Source organism: Emydura macquarii, unplaced genomic scaffold (assembly GCF_026122565.2).
Source record: "Emydura macquarii macquarii isolate MOO-44397 ecotype Brisbane River unplaced genomic scaffold, CSIRO-AGI_Emac_v2 contig_1876, whole genome shotgun sequence".
NCBI lineage: Eukaryota > Metazoa > Chordata > Testudines > Chelidae > Emydura > Emydura macquarii.
This window is the reverse complement of record NW_027132013.1, coordinates 29,222,501-29,245,436: the sequence shown is the minus strand read 5'-3', so window position 1 is coordinate 29,245,436 and position 22,936 is coordinate 29,222,501. Positions and strand designations below refer to the sequence as shown.

Here is a 22,936-nt window from a genome sequence, read left to right as displayed (position 1 = left end):
TCTCTCAATGTGCTGAATAAAACTAGTTACATAGGCCCAGATCCACAAAGGTACTTAGGTAACTAAGAACCAGTTTTAGGCACCACTGTGGCCCACGAAATCCCCTGCCTTAAAATAAGTGCCCAAATTTTCTCTGTAAAAGTGCTTGAGATGCCTGAGTTTCTACCTCTGGGCATGTGCACTGCTGCTTCACTCTAGGCATCTGGATGCCTATCTCCCACCTATGCCTCAATGTAATCCATGAACCAGGTGAAGATAGGTGGCGGAGTGCCTCTGAGCATGCCTGCTGAATCAAGTTCCATTCAGAATCTGGCCAAGGAGGAAGAGAGGATGGGGTGTCCACCTTATAACTTTTATCCCAGTGGTTAGAGCACTCTCCTGAGAGGTGGGAAACCCTTGTTCAAATCCTTTCTCTCCATCACGTGGGGGAAAATTGAACCTGAGTGTGCCAAATCCCAGGTGAGTGCTCTAAGCACTGAGCTAAAAGTTTTAAGATAGGCAGGACCACCACTTCCTCTTCCTCCCCCACCTGCCACCCCGTTTTGTGCAGAATGAGACATGTTTAACTCATTCTCACAAGAAACTACTTAGGTGCTTAAGCTGTCTGACCCTGAGAGGTCACAGGATCACAAGCAGAGAAAGGCGTTTCCTTGCAGCTCAGACATAGGCCCATATCACTGAGTGGGGAGGGGCTTAGGACACATGCCTCTCATTGGCATCTTCCATTGGCTAGTTTAGGCCTAGCCGGCTAGTTTGTACGGATCTCATTCTCAGGAACCTGTCTTTCCCCATTCATTACATAGGCAGCCGAACTCGGGGTTTGTGGATCGCAGTGTTGTTCCAATGATTTTCTAACCATCTCATAGTAAGGCATTGTGATGCTCAGCATCGCAAAAGCTAAGTCTCTTTGTGGATCCGAGCCATAGAATATCTAAGTCTAGTTAGGTGACAAGCCAACATCCAGAGATCACCTTTGGAAATAATGCTGGGAAGAAGCAGCCAACATTGCTGCCCAGACTGATGAACTTACTGAATACTAGAACAACTGCATTAAAAGACTTGATAGTTCCAGGAACATCTTTCCGTAAAGAATCTGCTTAGGATGAAAATCAGCCATAGCAAGAGTCAGAGTGGCAGGTGTCACAGGTAGATTTTTAACTGGAAAAAGAAAGCAGAAGACAGCACTCCAAAAACAGCCTGAGACTCAGTGTGTTTACCGTATTATAACATTTATTTGATTTGATTTCTTTAACCAAGATGGTCAAGAAAAAGCTGGGAACAAAGTAGCTTTATGAAAGTGAGGGTCTTTGGCCTGTGTTGTGAGGTTCTCTGACCTGGGTTATGCAAGAGATCAGACTAGATGATCATCATAATGGTTCCTTCTGGCCTTAAGATCAATAAATGGCTAATGCTACCTTTTAGTGAAAAATAAAACTAAAAATGATTAGTTCTATTTTCTGTATGCCCAGATAAAGGCATGATGGAAAAAATTAACTGGCAGGATTGTGACTGGCTCTCACCATGCTGCTCAGGGAAGTAAAAGACAGTAAGATGACTCCTTACTGCTCTTCCTGAGCTATCTACACATTGCTAGTAACTGTAAGAATGGCACAACTTGATGAGGTTATTGTTCTGCCCCCACCCCAACCCTGGGAGGAAGATAGAAGTTGGGAATGCAAGAGAAAGGCATGAGTGGAATCTTGGCAGGAGGCAGTAGACCTGGAGTCGGTTCCCACATCTGCAATTGCCTCTCTGGGTGCGCTTGGACAAATCATTTCAATTCTCTGTGACTCAGTTTCCATTTCAGCGTAAGAAGGATAATTATACTACTCAGCAACCGTTGTGAAGTGCTTTGAGATCCTTGGCTGAAAAAATGATTTAGGCCCCGATCCTATAACTGACAGCACGTGGCTTTAGCAGCTTGCCTGCACACTATCAGTTGCAGAATTGGGCTCAGTAATAATAATAATAAATCTGAAAAACCATTTTAAATCCCTTAGTATAGTTTAAACTAGATTACTTTAAATTACATTAAGTGACAATAGTATTGTATTTATATATATGATTACACACACACACACATATACTGTAATGAGATATCGATACTGCCCACTGGGTTGGTTTTTGAACCAACAAAGTCAACGTTAACCCTTTAGAAAATATTTACATCCAGATCTCAGTGTGAATTGTTGCCAACTAGTGAGTGTTATTCAATTGTACAGAGTGGAATAATACATCAAAAGCCAATCAAAAGCAATATTTCATTTGTTCTGGTTTAGTATGATTGCAGATCAAATCCACTTTTGACCTTAAAGAATAAAAAATAACTAGTGGTAATAAGAGAAACTTTAGTACTGACCTCTGTAAAGGCTTACTGCCAAGACTCATACTGTCAGCAACATCCAGGATTACCAGATTTTGCAAGCAGTGGACTCAGAATGAAGTTGTCTTTTTTTGGCAACAGAATATTCTGCATTTAGCAGAGGCATATGTTTCAAACTCAAATTACTTCACTTCAAATTAAAGGAAAAATGTTTTGAAGTATAGTCATTTGATAATCATTTGCTTTAAAATAAGCAACATATTTCTATTTAATGAGATCCACATCTTTAACAAGTGAACCAACAGTGTGGCAAACAAAAAGCAACCTGCTCTTAAATTTAATTCTGAAATAAATTACATCTAGTTCTTTTTGTTGTTTTGTTCTTTTTCCTTTTTTGACTGTCTGTAGAACTCCCACAATTTTTTCATTGCTACAATGACGAATGCTATGAGAAAAGACGTGGTCCACTGCCAAAAGCCTACTCTAGACTTCAGTATATGTTTCTGCTTTCAAGAGTCAATTGTTTTCCCTCCCTCCCAGGGGCCACTAGCTACCTTATTACCAGAAAGAATGACCCTTTGACAGCACAATTGAGATCCAGAAACTCAACAAAATTGTAACCCCTCCAGTGGCATCAGAATTCTAATCAAGAGCAGAGGGTCTGAAAGACAAATGTATTTGTATATAAGACCACCATGTTAGAGTGTGGCTTCTTTACTTGCAAAATAATCTATTTTCTTTTTCTTTTGATTTTTATTACCCTTTTTCTTATAACCTTTTTACTCCACCAGTGTTCTTAATGTAGAGAGGTTTTCACAGCATGGGAATTATCTATACTCAGTTTACACAATTTGCTGCCTTTCCTCCACCTGCAATCCGTTTTGTGAAATGTGCAACTAGACACACAACTAGACTAGGGAGGCCCCCTAGTTATTATTGACTTTTCTTTCTTCCTCAACTTAACCCATTGGCAGGGCAATTGTTCATTTATTATTTGCCCCATAAGAAATCCAGGTATCAGCTCTACGGCACTGAAATTGCAGACAGATCAAGTATGGGTTTGATATCTTAATGTACTTTTCTGAGGAAACCATGGCCTTGCAGGGGAATGGACTGGAATAATCTATGATATCTGCCAGTATCTCTCATGTACACTTGTTTGCCAGGAGAACCCAAGTTATTTGGTGACACCTTTTAACACACCTAAGAGTACAGCTTCTAAAATAGCTATGGGTGGGATTTTCAAAACCACCTAAGTGACTTTGGAGCACAAGTCCCAGATCTGGAAATCAGAGCTGCCCAGACCGTCCCTTGCACCCATACAGATTGAAAATTAATGGAATTTGTGCTTCTAAATCACTTATATGCTTTTGAAAATCCTACCCTTCATTAACTATGCCCAGTGTCCATCGATCATAGACTTTTAAGAGTATTCCTTTTTTGGATTCTGCTACAGGGAATAGATGGCCCAATGGTCAGAAGTGGGTAGAACATCCAACCTGTTAGAGAGGAACAAGAAACACAAAATTCAGAAATGTTCCTAAATCACTGAGGGATAGATTCTGCCATCTTAATTCTTGCTAAGTAGTAGTTTGAAATCAATGAGACTACGCATGGAATAAGGTGTTACTCAAGATGGGGAAGGGTAGCAGAGTCTGGTCCTGAAGTCCAGCTAGCTGAATCTAACTCTGCTGATGAACATTTAGGTCCCCAGTGCTGCAAAGAAACTATGTGGGCAGAACCCCACTGACTTTTAGTGGCTCTCTGGTGGACACAGGAATTTGCCAGCATGGTTCTCTGCAGGATCCAGTGAAACGGGTCAGCGTTAGTGCTCTCGTCTGGTAAGAAGGATGTGGGGAGAACTGAAATATGAGGAGGAGGAAAAGAAAAGACAGAACATTCTTAGCCCCCTCCACACACACAAGCACACATTTTAGAAGTACCAAAAGGAAAAACCATAAAGAGCTACCTGAGTCTATTATGATTGTTTTCTAATACATTTAAGTGAGTGTGTGTAGTAAGTGACAGATCGCCTGCCCTGGCAGCTAAGATCCCCAGAGCAGGAACAGTACAGATAGTGACAATGCAAACTTTCCCATGCTGCCTCACCAGAGTGCCCTCACGCTAACTCAGAGGGTGCACCAGAGGGGGAGACGATAAACAGCCATCTTCATAACCATTCCAGCTCTGGCTTCTCTGCTGAGGCTACCAATACCATCCCCGTTGTGGTGGGATTTGATGAGTGAGTGGACACCTGTACACTGTGAAATGGATTGAGGTCATCATCTCATTTCACAAGGGTGCCGAAGTATTATTTGCATACATTAGGCCACAATCCTGCAGTAAGATCCATGTGAATGGACCCTTATGCTTGTACGGGAGCCACACCGCATTCAAGCGCAGCTCTGCATGCATCCCAGGCTCTGCCTGTGTAGATCTGATTGCAGGTTCAGGGCCTTCAGCAGTGATCAAAAACCTGAAGGTTGGCAATATTGTCACTCATAGATTTTCTATCTCCGCTGCATTATCTTTTATTACCTTAAATACTAGGTCATATAACTTTAATCTCGCCGCAGAAAACCAAGATGCAACTCACACACATTGTCTCCATCACGTAAATATGATAGATTAAAATAATATAAGCTGGGAGACTCACCTGACGGATGGAACAGTAGATTCTTCCTCAATAAGCAGCACTGAGCTTCTCTTAAACAGAATGAAGGGAAATGTGAGGAAAATAATGAACAAAATAGTAGCTCCTTCTGCCAGACCCATCAAGTTAAATGGTTTCTGGTATTGTTCAAAGCCTATATGCTATTGTGTTCTGTGGCAGAGGGTAAAGAGAGGAGGGGAAACTTCCATTTACATTTTGATGAGACAACAAACAGAAATAATATTTTGACAGACGAGCTCGTCCTATTTTTTTTAAAGTCATTCTGAAGCAGGAACAGAAGTTTCTTTAATATGAAGAATATTGAGGCCATGAACAGAGCCCATCCAGTAGTATTTTAAGGAACTACTCCCCTTGTAAACCAACACTGTCTGTTTGAAATGAACACACAGCATGACTAAAGACCACAAGTGCTTGGCATCATTTGAACTTAGTTTTAAATACCAATGACAGACATTTTTGGACTATGTTTTACAAAACAAGTGTCAAGTGTTGACACTGGCATGAACATACAGCATGTCGCTAGGCATTCACTTGCTGATAGGTTGCACTAATGTGTGTGTAACCAAAAAAAATAGGTTATTTTTCATATTAATACTGTTTTATTTATGTCAATATCAGAATTTATTTACCCTCCTTACCAAATGTTTACCTCACTCTGCCTCATCAATATTAACCTCACAGATCAACGAATCTTCATATTGACAGAATAGAGAAGTCAATAGCTCCTTATTACTATTTAATAAGTATTTCATTGTCAGTAACCCAGTGAGAACAAACATCTGTACAGTAGAATGGCATGCACTTTAATTTTGTGAGGTTAATACCTTATGTAGGTTTGAAAGGAGAAACCTAACTTGTAATAAGTGCACACATCAATATCAGCATATAAAACTACAACATGAAGGACATTTAAATTGAACAAAATAGGGGGGTTTTTTTTAGACCCACTTTTGATATACAAATGTTGGATGTGTTTTACTGTATCTTCTGACTATGATTGATAGGAGATGCATCAATTTCAAGGTTTGTGAATTTAAGAAAATTGTTGTCAGTGGTATCATTTCTTCTTTTTTGTATTTCTTTTTTCAAATTATCTCCTTACAGAGAATAGTTTTTACAAATTGAGACAGGATATACATAAAGCATCAATTTAGCTTGAATATCCACTTACAATTGTAAAAAAAAAAAAATAGTGCTGATAAAAATGTGAGTACATCAGAGGTGTTCAGAAAACTCCAGAGTATTTTTAAAAAACTGCTTATGTTTTTCAAAATAATCCTAAGTGTTTTTGTTTTGAAAACACTTTGAATGACAAGACAGACAAAGAACAAAGCTGTGTTGGTGTACACTGGAAAAAATATGGCTCACAAGGGAGACTTCTTCAATATTTCATCTAGATTATAGAGTCATCTGATTGCTAAAAAATCTGGATTAGCAAAAGAATTACATCAAACTATCTGAAGCCTAAGAGTAGGTTTTAAATCTTTCCCTGGTTACTGGAGATAGCTTATTTAGACTGGAAGACCAAAAGAACTTTTACTGAGAGTGACAGGGATTGGACATTACACAGCAAAATTTACTAAATGTCCCAAGTAGAACACCTTGGTTAGGGCTAACTCTGGGTCTGATGTAAGTGAATTCACTCTAGACCACTTCTTATTTAGAGAGCTCTGTATTCTGATTTGTCGGATTGTTCAGATAATGTCATCTAAAGTTCACAGTTCAGTTTCAGTGCATATACATACATATATAGTTTAAACAAATTGTAAGACAAGTTTGGACTTTTGTTTTTTTAACATCAGATTTTACAACTGAATAAAGATATTATCCTCTTTTCACAGTCCTCTGAAAGAGGCAACATGGAATGGATTCTGTAAATCTAAGGCACTATACATGTTGCTGATTAAAAGCTGATGGTAACAGTTAAAATACATGGTAACAGAGGACAGTGTATTTTTTTCCCTAATATTTTATCTTAAAAAAAGGAAAATGAGAAGGAAAAGCAAAAGCCTCAGATGTGACCGTATAAGCCTTGAGTTGAAGAGCTTTTGTTATCTCCTAAATAATGCATATAAGAATGTTCATATGAAATGCTATATTAAAACTCAGTCCTAGTGGATATTTGTATTTATGAATTTATTCCTTATTCATATTTTATGGAGAAATTGTTCTATAATCTGGTGCTGAGCATTATTTTCCAAATTCCTTATTAGGCACTGAATATCTCTCTACTGTGCCTCAAGGCTTAAATGAAAATAAAACTGAAGTGAAATTTAAAGAGACAACATTCAGAAACTTATTTTTTATAATGCTTCTGAAAGTTCATAATTATTTTGTCCCTAATAGTCCTGCCTTTGAAATAATTTGATGGCTACATTTCTAAATCCACTTGGAAAGATTTGGCCACCGCATAACCATTAATGGGAGTATATATCACAAAAATGATTTTACAAATAAATAATGGTTTACAGGATTTGGCTTAAATTGTCTGCTTTCATTTGATTTTTTTCTAAGATAATTTGTGGGGAGGCAGGAAAAATCAAATCGAACACAATTTGGAAATAAAACTATTTGATAATTAAGATAAGTAGCTTGAACTTGTCAGTCACCTGTGACCTTTTTCTAGTTACACTTCATTTAAACTTTCCCAATTCCGAGGGCCTAAAGATGGGTTTCAGAGCATAAACAGAGCAACTCTGGCTTTGCTCTGAGACTGCATTATCCCTCCAGTTTGTTTAATTTGTATTTAAAATGGAGAGAGAGCTAAGTAAATAATACAGATGTTTGGAGAAGCTGCTCAGCTACCTCATGCTTGCAGTGAACATTGTGGGGGAAGCACACGATGTAAGAAAAAGATAATAATGGCGGTGTAAGAGAGAGGAGAGAAAAACATTGTAGTATGAGGAGCCAGGAACTAGGCTCTTACTTGGAATCTGATCCTCTTTGAAGAACCCTGTTACTGAAAGTTTGCAGTTTGTGTTTGAACCTAATGTTTTGTTGCCTGTTCCAAACAGTACCTTGACAGCTGAATCCTGCATGCTTTCAGGAATTTATTTCTAAACGTGATTGGCAATAACAGCCACTGAATATTCACCAGGAGACAGCTGGGAGAATTTTTATTCGGGTTAACAATCGTCCGGGCCAATAAGACAGAAAACCACTTCTCCTGGCTCAGATCGGAGGGGAGAGAGAAGCTGAACAAGCCGAGCTGGTTTGAGGCCATCTCCCAACGTTTCCCATAGGATCGCTGACTCGCTGTGAAATAAGTTTAACACGGGGCTGGGGTTTGCTTTTGCTCTCTGGGCCAGCCCCCAGCTCTGTGGCGGAGCCCGAGCCGGGTGGCAAAGGTCTGATGAGAGGTGGGTGGCAGCGATCGCAACTGGCTTTGGTGTGTGAGCAGCTTCCCCGAGGTGGCACGGGCAGGGCAGGGCAGGGCAGGACTCTGTAACCAGAGGACGCTCTAATTGAGTCACAACAAGTGTGACTTCTGCTCGGCTGCAGCCCTGGCGCGTGTAAGCGGGGCTGAAGCGGAGTCTGTCACTCGCTCCTTAATGAACCCTCGGCTCGACGCGTCGGTGCTCGCCAGTGAATCTTGGTGGATTGACTTAGTTTAACTCGATGGTCCAAACGAATCGCGGCCCCTTGTTGACTCCGGTTCCCGCCGAGGAGAAGCAGGAAGCCAAGGAGCAAGAGGCGAAGAGAAATCGCCCAGATCTTGCCGTGTTTCACGCCTGTCCGGACTGTCTGTGGTTGCATCCACCCCATCCTCCTTGGAAAAGTGCCCGCAGCCCCTCATCACCCGTCCCTCCTAAGATGTCAGGCTTCCTTGGAAGGAAAGGACCGGCAGAGAGCAGGCAAAGAAATCCTAGCCTTTCCCCATCCCTTAGCACACCAAGCGGGTACTTCAGCAAACCCATTCAGACCCCAGGGCGACTGCACAACAAACAGTGTAAGGAGGGTGACCCAATAAGAGATTTCCAAAGTTTACTCTAATTAAACGGGGGGGGGGGGGGGGGGTCAAACCTTCCTTCCAGGCACTCAGAGGGGTGAGTAACTCTGCCGTGTAGACGCAGTGCTGGATCACATTCGGTGTGCGTGGAATTGTTTATTCGGAAATAATGATCCCTAGACTTTCAAATGCCTGCGAATGGGGCTCCCTATAAATCAACCTCGAAGCCTTGTTCTGATGGCTAAACTTGGCATGTCTCTGCTCTTGATTCACGTCTGTATTCGTGAGCAAGGCACTCACACGCAGAGAGTTGGGAGCGGTAGGGCAAATACACTTGTCTTTGTCTCCTGGGCAGATGTGCAGGCTAGTGTGTTAAACCAGGCACAGAGCTAGACCGCCCCGTAACAATGAATGCTCATTAGGCGTGCTGATCTTTTGCAGATAAACAGAGAAAAGGCTTGGGGGATAAAGGAACTTCCACTCTCGACAGTCCCAAACATTGCAAAATATTTGCAGTAGTAGTTGTCACTTCACAGCGGACCTTTTTGCTATGCCTGTCCTGTAAGTCACCTTTTAACCCTTACTTCCCTCCAGTCTCCTTAGCCTCGCTTCTAGAGTTAGCATCTTCGTGGTTTCCAGTTTCCCCCCCCTTAGGATAGAAGGGTGCTCTTTAACACACGCGGGATCAGCCAAGATGTGCTTCCTAATAACGTCATGGTTGTACACTCTGCATCTCTAGGCACCATAATGCTAACGGAGAGCTTTGCCTCCTTTACTCTAGGCATAGGTACTCCATGCATTTGAGCGGGGGAGGGAGTCAGAAGAAAGGGTCTGTGTGATAAGCTCTTCCACTGTAAGTGTCAGTCCTTCGCTAGCTGAGGATGCTGGCACTGACGTCAGATGTGGTTTGCCCAGTCTTTTGTTCAGTTCAAAATAGTTTCGTGTAGCAGCTTACCTGAGCTCTGAGCGTCTGTCCGATTGCTCCGGAAAATATTGTAAAGGTGCACACGCATTTCTGTCTCCCTCACATCTGTATTAGCTCCACTCCTGAAATGCATTCCACCACTAATCAAGAAACTGTTTAATAATGTTTAAAGTCAACATTTTACTTCCTAGAAAACAAAAAGAAAACTTTGTAACCTGGCTTTAGCAGGGTTAGATCATCAAAATCATGTCTCATTACAGCTGTGTACAGGTCCCTAGCTTGCTCCAAATATTACCTTTCCCCCACCATTTTTGCAAATATTTTCATGTGCATCCCAGCTCATCCCTATGGTCATTCTTCTTGCAATTGCACATTCACCCAGTAAAAGAATTGCATTAGAGCAGATTATTTTAACCGGACAATTGACCATCTTCTCTGATTCGACATGGTTGTTAAAAATCGCTGGTACCCACAGAAGAAAGAAACATTTCCTAATTTTAAGGAAAATGTTTTAAGCAATCAGTTGGCAACTGTTCCACTATCTGTGTGTATGTGGGTGTGTCTAATGTATACATTTCCAAGTTGTTATCTCTGTTTCCATTTGTTAGAGCAAAAATGAATAACTTGGGCATGTGTATCCAATTTGCCAATCTTTTCCGGGTTTCTTCTGTAATGTACTCGTACAATTTCCTGTAAATAGTGGCTATCTAGGTATGTAGACAATTATTTTAACGCGGCGATGTATAGTGTCCCACAATCTGCTCCCTGTGCACATCATCTCAGTTGCAGAGCAAGCACACAGTTCTTACATGCCCTAGCCTAACGTTATAATCTCGTTTTATGACAGTGTGTGTAGACTAGGACCGCACACACGTACAGAGGTGTGTATCTAGCTAGCTGATCAGAGGTAGCGTCTCTATATAATTGTACAGTCTACCTGAACCGAACTCTTTCTTAGTGATGGATCTGTCCGCTGAGGACAGTGTTCTCTTCATTGTAATGCTATTTCGTTCTCAGTGCATGTGGACGTTCTTGGCTTCCCTTCTCCTCCCTAGCTGTTCATTCAGGAAAGGACTGACTAGCCCCAGTTCCACGCTGTGGCTCGGAAAGGGCCAGGTCTGCGCTCGCTCGCTGCGTCACCTCTCACCTCTCTGCATCTCCGGGCTGAGGTCACCGCTGGGGCAATGTTGGGGGAGCAGGCGGTGGAGCTGGCTGGCTATACTATGCCTACCTGAGCACAGCTCACGGCAGAAGTTTACTGTCGAACGCTATGCCTCCCTTTAATGTTTTTTTAAGATAAAAACATTGTCTCCCTGTAAAAAGAAAAACAAAAACAAAAACAAAAACAAAAAAACCAACCACCCCCCAACCAATCAACCCACCTACCTCGCTCTTTATTACACTGATATCGAAATGGAGTCCTCGGAGGAGCAAACGGGAAAATTCAACTCGCCAAAGCACGGAGATGCGTATAGTTTATTTGAATTCGGATCCTCAGGTTTGAGTGTTTCCTCTCTCGCTCTCCGTCTGTCTTTGGAGAGGGGGAGTCGATTGTTTCGCGGCGTATTGTTAAACCTTCCTGGGAACTTTTGCATTTTTAAAGAAGGACTTTACTGATCTGCATTGTGGTTGTGTTCGGAGGCATGCACAATTCACCTCGAACTGTGCATTCACTTAAGGTGCAAAGGTACGCGGATAGCATTTCAGGCTGGATGGCTCGAAAACAGCAGATCCCCCCCCGTTTATGCCAAATCCTGGAGTTAACTGAACAAAAGAGTATTTTATTTTCCAGCTGTAAAAAAAAAAAAATATAACTGCAATTTAAAGTGGACTCAGATTGTGACAGGAAGGTCTACAATAAAATCATAGATCCCCTTTAGAAAAGATTTCATTGAGAGCAGATTTTTCCAGTGTGTAGGATCACCATAAAGAAATGCTACTACAGACTTTATTGTTTTTATCAAAGCATACAACACATGAAAAAGACAGCAATAAAAATGAGCAGAAAAGGAAATGGTTTTGTACGAGAAAATGAGCACTTGAAGGTGTGAGTAGTTTTCAATAGCTCTGGTATTTTATCAATTGGTCGATGCGGAGGTAAGCAAATATTTAGTGCTCAGGAAAAGGAAAATGAATTTAGAAAAAAGTTACCTTCCAATGAACGTATCATTGCATTGACAGAGCTGACGTGGAGCCATCGCTTTGTTTATTTTTCTAACGTCTGCCCAAATTCCAGCAATCCAAAGAGCAGTAACAGGCTTTTCCATGTGTTTAGCATCGGGGTTGCAAGAGGATTCGCCTCAATTGTTCTGTCTTTCTTGTGTTTTCCTTTCTTCCCTCTTCTGCATTTCCCAGTTACATTTGCTTGGGTTGCAAAAATAAACAGCGGAGATTTAAACAGCAATTTGAGATGATAATGGCTAGTGATCCCATTCTTTCCATCATAATCTTCAAGTGGTTTAAGATTAATGATAGGAGGTGTTTTTGCAAGAAGTGTGGGGTCTCTTCTCCAAAGACCAGCGCTATGATAATTTACTTAAGATGTTGACAAGACTGTCAGTAAGGCTAATTTTTTATTAAGCTGCACCGAGGTAACTGTAGTGAGCATTTGATTTTTTTTTTAAGTAAGGTACATTAATTTTATGAGTGTCTGCCCACCAATGTTATTATTTGGTCTCTGGCTGATGCATTTGCAACTGAAATGCTGGTTGCCCCTTGCCTTTGTTTCCAGAAAGGTGTTTTGTGCTGTTCAAATATATATTCCTCTCCCTCCGCCTCCTCCTCCTGCTACACACACAGATTTAAAAAACGAAAATAAATTTGGGGAGCTACTGCCGTGATCCAAACCCCCTGATCTCCTGCAGAAGATTGTTGTGCCCGTATTTCTGTGTAGACATAGCCCTGAACCAACTGAACTTGATGTTGCTTTTAAAACAGACAGAATAATCCTTTAAACTATAAATATTTAACAGTACCTCAGTTTACACAGTGGCTCTGGTGCCTCTTTAAACACAAGTGATTTACGATTTTATTTGGGGCTTTACAGTGGTGTTTTGCTTTTGTTACATGTCACTGCTTTCCACCGTGGGCTGCCTGCTCCTCTCCGGATTGAGTCCGCCCCAGTGAACCGCCAGCTCCTCAAAAAAGGAGAGACATTTTTAAACCCCAACCTTCGTCTCGCATTAGAAGGAAAGAGTCTGCGCTCACACACGAAGTTGTGGCGAACGATCGCCAGGAAGATCCCGGGACTGCCCGCTGCCTACGTGCTTTTGAATATTACAGGAGCACAAAAGGTGCTTCTGCTGTTACCTGAAGATCCCGGTTTACCGCTGAATTTCCAGCTCGTTTCGTCCCGGTAGATGATGGGGCTAATCACACGTTAGATACTAGCTCCAGCTGATCATTGCAGCCCCTACAGAGAAAAGAATGGCTTGGCTTCATTATTCTAACTTGTGTGCGTGCGTGCAAGGACAGCAATGTGCGAAATGGCCATTGCTTACTAAGAACAAACCATCTAGAATGAAATCGCGTCAGGTTCTTAGGGCAGGTGATTGTATTGTTTTTAATAAGCAGAAATCGTAAGCTTGTGACTGGGACAATTTGCCACTCCTTTTGCCATGGTTCACTGTCATGTTTAGCTGTCGCCGAATGCCTGTGCACAATGCGGCATGGGTAGGTGTGTGAATGCAGCGGGGGTGGATGTGATTTAATGTAAGAAGGAGATATGCGACAAGTTTTAGCAATCACCTGGATGATAACTCGACCACACTAGTAACCACAGTCTCACCAGCACAGGTATTTTCTCGGCTTTCCGTAACACGTTGGGTCTAACTTTTCTGTACCAGGGAGGACAAAATGTTACCTGCCCTTCTTCCTGGGCGATCCTTAAGCCAGGAGGATAAGATCACAGTTTTGATCATTTCTCCGCGAGTGCAGTAAAATGGACACAAACTAAACAGCAGCCGCCACCACACTACATGATCCTTCTTAGCAACATTTCCCCCTTTTCAGATCTGCAGTTTTGTAGTTTAAAAAAAAAAAGGCAGTTTCGTAAACAGTTTATATTATAATCCCTTGAGGCCAAGAGGAAGGCGTGGGGGGGAAACAGAGAGTGTCCTTTCTTTCTTTTAAATATATATACACATATATATTTAAACACTGAGCCCTGACAGGAAATCTCCCTGGTGCTGGCAAGAATGGCTTTGGTTGAGAAGTCTGTGCTGCTACCAGAGGCGCGCAGTTCAGTTGGCCGGCAGGGGGCGCTCTGATGTTGTGTCTGGGCTAGAGAAGCAGCATCCAGAAGGCTTGTTTCATTGCGCTGGGGAGGAAAAAAAAAAATCCTGCCGTTTCCAAACCCTCAACAGCTCCTCTGCTTGGGTTTCACTCCTGGTAACTCAGCCTTGTCTGACTTCACTGTCCTTAGCTACCCGCCGGGCATTTATCACACCCTTCTGGGGGGGTATACACACCTTCAGCGTGCTAGCTGCAACCCGTCGGGACGGCCCCGCATGGAACTGGCGCGCGGCTTGTGTATGATGCAGAATGCAACTTATTACATACAACGAGGAATTGTCAACATTTTTTTCGCCTGTTAGTTCCGCTGAGCCGGGCAGGATTTATTTTCAGATCTCAGGTCCCGGAGCTATAATGCGGGGTTTCTTTTTCCTTAAATAAAATTGGTCAAATGTTGACAACCTTTAAGCCAATCGAGCACTCAAGACTACTGATGGGAAACTAATGAGAAAATATCAGTTCGTCCGGCCTGGGGGCTCCTAATTAAATCTTAGCTGATTGAAAAATAAAAGCGGGGTTTGAGGGGTGGAGGAGGAGGAAAGAAGCTCCAGGCTGAACTTTACCTCTCGTTTTACGTTATATCGCCCCCCCTCCCCCTTTCAAAAACAAAAAACAACAAAACAACACAAAACCAAAAAACCCCTCCTACTTCCCACTCCTTCACCCTCTCTTTTAAAAGCCTCGCGTTATTTCTCTGGCTAGTTCAAGCGACCCGAGCAGGACTCTCACCTCTCACTACTTGCCCGGTAAATATTAAGGCCTTTAAGCAACGCGATTTAACTAATTAGAAAATTTACATCATTAAGTCTCAGGGAGAGAAAAAAAGGAGAAACAAATCTGTCAGTCATTTTTAAAGAGACAGGCCCTATTGAAGTGTGAAGAAATCGGCTCTAATTCAAAAAGGCAATCGGGCAGAAAAAGCCCTCAACATTACCCTGCTAGTTATTAATCAGAGAGGGTCCCCTCCTCCCCCTTCTCTGTAATGGTAAAGTAGCAGCACATCGTTAGTTTCACCCAACGCCGAAGCCGCGCTCCATTCAGTTGTTGCCACTCGTCCATGGCCCATAATAATTGTGGGTGTTTGTCCATTCGGGGCTCAGAGATCTGAAAAGGTTTCCGTGCTGGGGACCCGGATCTGCAGGAAAAGGCCCCTTTTTTCCCCCAGACAAATCCAACTAACTGTACAACAAAGTAAAAAGATCCTAGTTCGAAACCTGGCTGATGAGAACTAGATAATGTCTTTGTTTTCTCCCTCGCACTGAATTTATAACGCAGACACTCAAGACAGAAGGGCAACCTTTTCTAGGAGTAAATATGTGTAAGGCAAAGAACTTGGCTCAGTAAACAACCTAAAACGTCACTGAAACTCGGAGACCTCATCATTAATTTAGGGTTCTTGATTAAGTGATTTGGGACGCTGATTATTTGAGGAGTGTGTGTGATGGGGAGGGGAGTTGTTTGCTCCCGGTTTATGGAGCACAACGTGGGGATATCTACACAATAGTATCTTGGTAAATATTAGGAATGAAGTCGTTTGGTCTGGAATATAGAAAGTATTTCAGCTTTCTCTGTAATCCATCCCCTTCCAATTGTTTAGCTAGCTCGGCTATATTAAAAATAATAAATGCAGACCACTCAGGCGCTCACTATTTTCTGATTTCGAACGGGCACTCACCGTAGCAAAGAAGTTTGTACTATTTCTTCAAGGAGCTAAGGTAAGAAATGTTAAACATCTCCGGGGCAATTTTATACAATAAAGGCCTGCTCGTGAGCTCATGGGCCCCAGCCTTAAATCAGGAGTAGACACTTCTCAAATCAATGGAGTTAACCCCGTGTAAATGAGATCAGAATCAGTCTCCTAAACTGGATTTTATAAGAAGAAATTTGGCAATTTTTTTAAAGGTCTGCAAAAGACCTGCAAAATAGCTTCTTCCAGACTTGCATTTACTTTCAAATGTTAACTATGAGGCATATTTACAAGTTGATGATTTTAGAAATGTGAGTTCATTGCTGTGTACCTAATCCCTTTATTAGCAATATGTGTATTTAAAGATAAATTATTATATCGTGTTTACAGATATAACATGAACATTACACATAACACACAGAGTACTGCAATCTCCACCTAGGAGATTGCATAGACACACATACAGCAAATGTGTGTTCAGCTGGACTCCATCAGTTTTATGCGGGGGATGGGAGAAAGGAATTGGGGACACAAAACAGTGCTGCTAAATGCAACAATTTTCTAGTCGTCACCAAAATAAATTAAATAACCCTTCTGATGGCCTTTGGAAATATTTTAAGCAAACAGGATGCTCTCACTTTCGCGAGAGGATATGAGACATAGGACAAGATGGAAAGGCGAGAGCGTCATGAAGTGGGATTGTCCCTAACCTTTTTTTTCTTTGCACCAGTTTGCCTTGTTATTATTTAAAATGATCGACTTTCTAATGAAGGCCCCTTGGAAAAAAAAAAAAAATCAAGCTGCCCGCTGGCTGTGCTCGGAAGCTTAAAGGCATTATAATAAAATTTACGGCGCCTTTTAACAACTCACAAGTAAAATTCGCTTTAATTGGGAAAATATTGATATTTAACTCTAGAAAGAGCAAAATCGTAATTTAACTGCAACCTTTCACCAATATAATAGCATCTTAGGGAGACAACATTCTATCTTTGGCAGAGCTACTTGATGAAGTGATTAAAAACAACAACCCCCCCCCCCCCGCCAGATAGAAACAACTGCAATTTTGAAAGAAAAATTATTTGCATCCTCCCCCCCCCATGCTCTTCTTTCAGAACTCTAGGCACAAGTGTAAAGGGAAAGAACTTGGACACCAGCAGAGAAGCAGCAGTTCATATTCAAACTAATGATATACTTTACCAGGCAAAGACTGATGCCAGCAGATTTTAAAGGAACATTTTCACAGGCAAAATTGTAGCCTCCTTTTAAACGTAATTGATCTGATATTATTTTCTTACTTTCCGCTGTTTGTTTTTTTAAAAAAAATCCATTAGTAAAGAGAAAGAAGAGGGGGGGACCCCACCCCACCCTCGCTTTCTATCTTATTTCTGTATCTGTTTTTGGTATTATAGAAGAGTAAAGAAGTTTTTGTTTGGTGGTTTTTCATTGATCAGTCACTCTGAGCTAATGTAATTATCCTCATCAATAGAAGGCTGCAGAGAGAATCATTATGTGGGTGACATTGATAAATGATCACCCAAGAGCTGCCTTTTCTCTGGGGCACCCCCACATCTGACCCTCCCACATACACAAGGTAGTCATAGAAACACCTTGCGGTCCGCAAACACTGCCACAAATGGGAAAAGAGCGAGAAAGCGAGAAACCCAACTTCACACACTTTCCCCAGTCGCCACTTAAAAAAACTCCTTCCCAAAATAGCCCTCCGCCGCTCTCCCTCGCTCGCTCCCCAGGCTTTTCGGTGTGCAGCCGCCACTGGGTTTTTCTAGAGGCGTTAAATAAAATAATAATAATAAAAAAAAACCCACAACCAAAAACCAAGGCGTTTTTTGTCTGCACCGTGTGAATATGCCGCTCTTTCTCTAAGTGACTGCGGGTAAAGTAAAACGCGATAGTTGGAGCTCTTCTTTTCAGTGGAGCAGCTACAACACAGAGCGGTTCCCACCCAGCAAATAACTCGGGCGGGGGGGCGAAGCTCTTTGGAAAGGGCCTAACCCGAATGATCATTAGTGGTAGTCATTATTAGGAGTAGTATGGCGATAAGGACTGTTTGGTGTGTCTTTCTAACACAAGGGGAAACGCTTCGCCATCCACAGACCGTTTCATTTCAGCCACCAAGAAAATATGGCGAGCAGTAATTGATTCATAATGATCCATAAATCGATGCGTTAGACGGGGCGATGGTGTTTATTCTACTCTTAAAGCTGCAAGGAAAGTGGGTTTGACACCGTGCGAGGATGAAGGGGCGGAGTTGTTTGGCTGTGCTGGGTCATCCATCATCACTGTCGCCGAGGAGCAGCCTCCCTTCTGTCTCTTTCTCTCCACCAGAACTATTAATATTAAAATCTGCCTTCAAACACTTTGCCCAACAGACCCCCGCGAAATAACACAAAGATGCCGGGTTTCCCCAGCCCGATCAAAATCCCATTTCGACAGCCGCCTGCTCAGCGATATTGCTAGAGCGTTGCGTGGTGCCCCCTTCCCCTCCCCCAAGACGTGTTAAAAAAAAGTGTTTAAAAACAACATTTGCTATTGATTTCAACCGGGCTCGTAGCTCTGAGGCGGAGATGTCCTCGCAAGGTAGAGTGAAACCCTCCCTTCCCAAGTCAGGCACGTTTCCTGGAGAGACACGCCTATGAACGAGAGGATTGGGGATTTTTTCCCCCGGATCCGCCGGGTTGCCTCAATACCACGAAAGATGTAGTTCAGCAAATGTTTACTGGATCCTCCCATTCTAAAGGCAAGGCAGTGGGGGGGTCTCATTCGCCGTGCCAAATGCTTGCTGGACCGCAAGACTAATATGCAACTTGGACATTGAGTGGATCCTTTGAAAACCGGGTTCCATCTTGTGACAGCTGCTAGATACATTTGCCACGTTTCCCGATCCCTGCAAATCTGCTCTGGGTCACACATCTATAAAGCATTTCCACCAACATTTCCTCTTCTTATTCCGGATTAGAACGCTGCGGAAAGGACAGAGCCGTTTCCCACTTGTCCTTTTGCAGAGCAAAATTCCGCACAGTCTGAAAATCCCTGATTTGGGGTGACTGCAGCACCCTCCCCAGAATCTCTTAGAGAAGTGGAAATTTAGATCCCAAGTTTCCAGATACATACATAGGAAAACAAGCGGTGTTTCTCTATTACCCTTCGCTTCTCAGAATATAAGCAATTTTATTAAGACTACAGTATTTCCTTTCACACTATAGCGCTGTCAAAACACTATTCCCGTTTTCTTTTACGTTTGACAGCTAAGCAGTTCTTAAATCGGAACCCTCGTATCATACTAAATAGTAAACCTCAGATTGGAGCAATCTGCTTACATTATTGTACCTTGGATTCCAGCAACACAGCTCACGCAGATTTCAGCCCAGCGAGAAAATAAACCAGTAATACAAATATTTAATTCATTACAAACATAACAATCTATTAGGGAAAAACCTCCAGCGCATTGATCTTTTTTATATTCCTCCTCAAATAGGAAGGGAAAATGGCAGCAAATCGGATACAAGAAGTAGCTTCGTTTTGTGATGCAAAGACAACAACTCTTTGATTCTTATTCTTCGGATTTCTCTCCTCCAAAGTCATTCAAGATTTTGAAATCGCGAGGACAGGATGTTCGTTTCACACAGGAATTAAGGATCGAGGCGTTTTTAATCAGGACAGAAAGAATGAAAGCCAAATGTGGAATCTCTCATCCTCTAATTTCCAGAGAGCGCCTTAAAAGACGGCTATAAAGCAAGACCCGATTGCTAAATTAACCTGCACACCCATTCCACTTGCATCCTTCCTTCCTTTGCCAGCAGCGTGGTTCATCTACTGAGTTCAGAAATTAAACATTATCTGGGAAGCTAAGAACTTTTTCAAGATTCCAAAGATCAAAGTTGTCAGTCAGTTTTTAATAATATACCTGACATTGGGAGTAGGAGTGGGGAAAAGAGTTAAAAATGTACAAATATTTAAAGCAGTGACATTTGTTTCCTAGAAAGTAAAGCTAATTAAGTTAATTTTATTCTCCAAAAGAGTGATCAATAATAAACTCAAATCATTCCCCTCCACTTGGGACCCGATTCTGTTACTACTGAAGGAATGAGAAAATTCTCACTCACTGCAGAGGAAGAAGGTCAAGTTTCCAGCTGCAATGGCTTTAGAGTTACAACATGGGATGCTTTCCTTCCATTCAGTAGTTTCAAAGCACAACAAGTCTGTATTATTTTGGTTAAATCAAATCCTGCTCCCCTCAATGCTTCTGGATCATTTAATTACATTTCAAATGTTAAATTTACATTTTCCTGATTCATTGATGTGATTTTTTTCTTTTGTGACAAAAAGAAAAAGAAAGTAATAAAACTATTTCAAGGGCCCGATTTGCACTCCTCATGGAAGCAAAGCTCCCGTTCAAGTCAATGATGTGTTTGACTGCTTAAAACTTCTCAATCCAGCCCTGTGTTACAAACATTCTTTAATTACCCCAGTTTTAAATAAACTGTAGTTATGCAGGGGGTGTGTACACACACCCATTCTTTTAAAGCCAGACCTATCTCTCTCTCTCTCTATATATATATATATATCATCAATATCTACATCAATAGAGCTAAATATAGAAATTAGATATAGCTACATAAAATATAATCTGATGAGACTACATTTGGATTATTTTGACCAGGTGTCTGTGCATGTGTGTGTTCAGTAGAAATATACAAATTCAGATGTTATCTCATCAGACTATTTTATGATTGCTGTGGAGTCTGGTCTCTGATTTTTACCAACCTTTCTTCAGAATCATTGGTAAGAAATGCGTGTTAGACATTTTTGCCCAACAAATGAAGTCTCTCCCAATCATGATTAAAAACACAAAAGGCTAACAAAAAATCAAAAATGAAATATTTATTACTGCATTTTGTGATTTAACACCTTTTTTTTTAAACATAACGTCACAGTCCTCATACAAGTATTTTAATGTAAATTTTGACAAAGCTTAAAGGTAACAGCATTTTCTTCTAGTGAGGAACACGTGCTGAGAAAGGAAGAATTCATGGACATACAATACCAATTCCACAGCAGATCTGATACTAGCAAAAACATTCTTTTTTTTTTCTTTTTCAATTGAGGTAAACACATAGAATATCTAACATGAAACAATTAATAGACCGAACTCTGTACGAAGTTTGTTACAGTATTCTCTTGCTTTTTTCCCAAGCTTTGAGTTCTAGGTTTGGTGCAAAGTTCTAGGTTTGGTGCAAAGACCATTAATAAGTTCTTTCATTGAGGAAAGCTGCCCAACTTTTAGTTTTGTTTTGTCCAAAGCCAAGGCTCAGAACTACTGGAAGAAGCTCCGGCTCTGTCTTTTAAATCTTCACCTGCAAGCTCTTTGAAGAAGAGTCCAAAAATGGGTTTATGAAGCACAAACTATAAAGATCTGTTTGAAACTAAAGGACACATTTATGAAGGAACAAAACCAGGGGATGGCAAGGCCTTCTTGGAACTGTCTTCTGAGTAATAAGAGACCCTGCAAGACTTTTCATCTTCATCTCCAGGGTAGTTCTTTTCTCACTGGCCAAAAACGGTCTGAAACATACTGTCGTCTTTCATGTATAGTGACTTCACTGCTGAACCAAAACAGTCATTCTTTCGGGAACAACACACATAGTGTGGAAAACAAGGAGGTTTTTTTTCTTCTAAAACTATTTGAGGCAACATAACGGAGTGATCAACAGAAATGTACAAGTTAACTTAATTCCTATGTTTATACTACAGTAGTTATAACTCTTGGAGTCTTTTTGTTTGTTTCTTTGTTTTTGTTTTTTCCCCTCAGAGGATCTCATGGACATAATTGTTTCAGTGAGCCCATGATTTCACATTTGTGTTCTTTTCCCATTGGTCCTCTGTTGTTGATGAAAAAATGACAAAAGTAAAAAATAATCACAGCTGTCTGGAATTTCGTATTAAGTGTCAATATCTGGTCAAAGTTCAAAAGTCTTAAAATAGGTTTGATTTTTCCTTTGTTTTTGTTTTCCCTTGAGTTCCCTTATACTATTGGGCATGAATGTCCATAACCTGTCCACCAACACTGGGGTCTACAGAATTTAACATTGTGGGGCTCTGTGCTGACATGGTCATTCCAGGGTGGGTAGGGGGTCCTCCGTGCATCATCATGGCTGGGTGATGGGGGTGACTTGACAAATATGAATGGATTTGGGGTCCATGTCTTAACTGAGTAGGGTGTGGGGTCATCTGGGAAGGAGTGTAACTTGGCTGTGCCATACTCATACCCATAGGACCACCCTGAGAGACGCAGTCCCCTGGCATGCCTTGCAAACCTAGACAAAGAGGGTAAAAGAAAATCAGGTTAGATTCCTAAGCATTTTTACAATTTACCCATCTAAAATGAACAAGAAAAACAACAGACACTGCAAATCTTCCATCTAAATTTAGCTGCAGATTCTTGCCAATGTTTGCAGACATTCAAATTCTAGTTTGAATTTAATTTGATCATTCAGCAGGATAATGCACATAACAGAACTAAATATTGAGCACAACTGAGTGTCATAAAACGTAAGCGTACTTGAAAAAGACTAGTGGGTGAATTTCGATGATAAATTCCAGGATGATGCAGCCTGTTAAGTAAAGATATGTCAATTGAACATAAATATCTGATGTGTTTGGTTTTGATATTTTAAAAATATAAAGGCTACAGCCTTTTCTGATTCTATACAAGGAGTATCAGTGCAAGTTCTGCACACAGATCAATGGACCCAACTGCATAAATGAACAAAACAGAAACCAACAAAAGGCCCAACTTTGAAAGGTGCTGAGTAATCCTGAGATATGCTTAGTGCCTTCAACACTCTGTGAAGTCAATGGAAGATGAAGCTACTCGATATCTCAAAGGCTTACGCCTAAAAGTATATGTCATATTGTTCTACTAGAACGAGTCTTAAAATCCTAGTATATCAGGCCATATCCTGTGCCTTATCTCAAGTTCCACTGAAGGCAGTGGACTACTCCTGTGAGTAAGACAAGCAGGATTTGGCCCTGTGACTACAATTTATCAAAGAGTATTGTTATACAGA

At 41.4% G+C, this 22,936-nt stretch overlaps 1 protein-coding gene and 1 long non-coding RNA gene across 7 annotated transcripts in view; both read right to left on the bottom strand.

The window, feature by feature from the left end:
* Positions 1-12,852: 12,852 nt before the first annotated feature.
* Positions 12,853-14,772, bottom strand: LOC137159579 (uncharacterized). The gene is made up of 3 exons (XR_010921655.1): positions 14,341-14,772; positions 13,181-13,283; positions 12,853-13,008 (listed from the first exon to the last, which is right to left on the bottom strand). It is a non-coding gene; the product is annotated as an uncharacterized lncRNA (long non-coding RNA).
* Positions 14,773-20,730: 5,958 nt separating this feature from the next.
* MEIS2 (Meis homeobox 2) overlaps positions 20,731-22,936 on the bottom strand; it is a 180,718-nt gene continuing 178,512 nt past the window's right edge. For 4 of the 6 annotated variants that reach the window (XM_067558054.1, XM_067558048.1, XM_067558049.1 and 1 more), the window contains one exon: positions 20,731-22,183. In XM_067558054.1, coding sequence (XP_067414155.1) covers positions 21,897-22,183 — 287 coding nt within the window. In that variant the 3' untranslated portion in view covers positions 20,731-21,896. The remainder of the gene's footprint in view (positions 22,184-22,936) is intronic. The other 2 variants (XM_067558050.1, XM_067558051.1) reach the window with 1 other exon arrangement.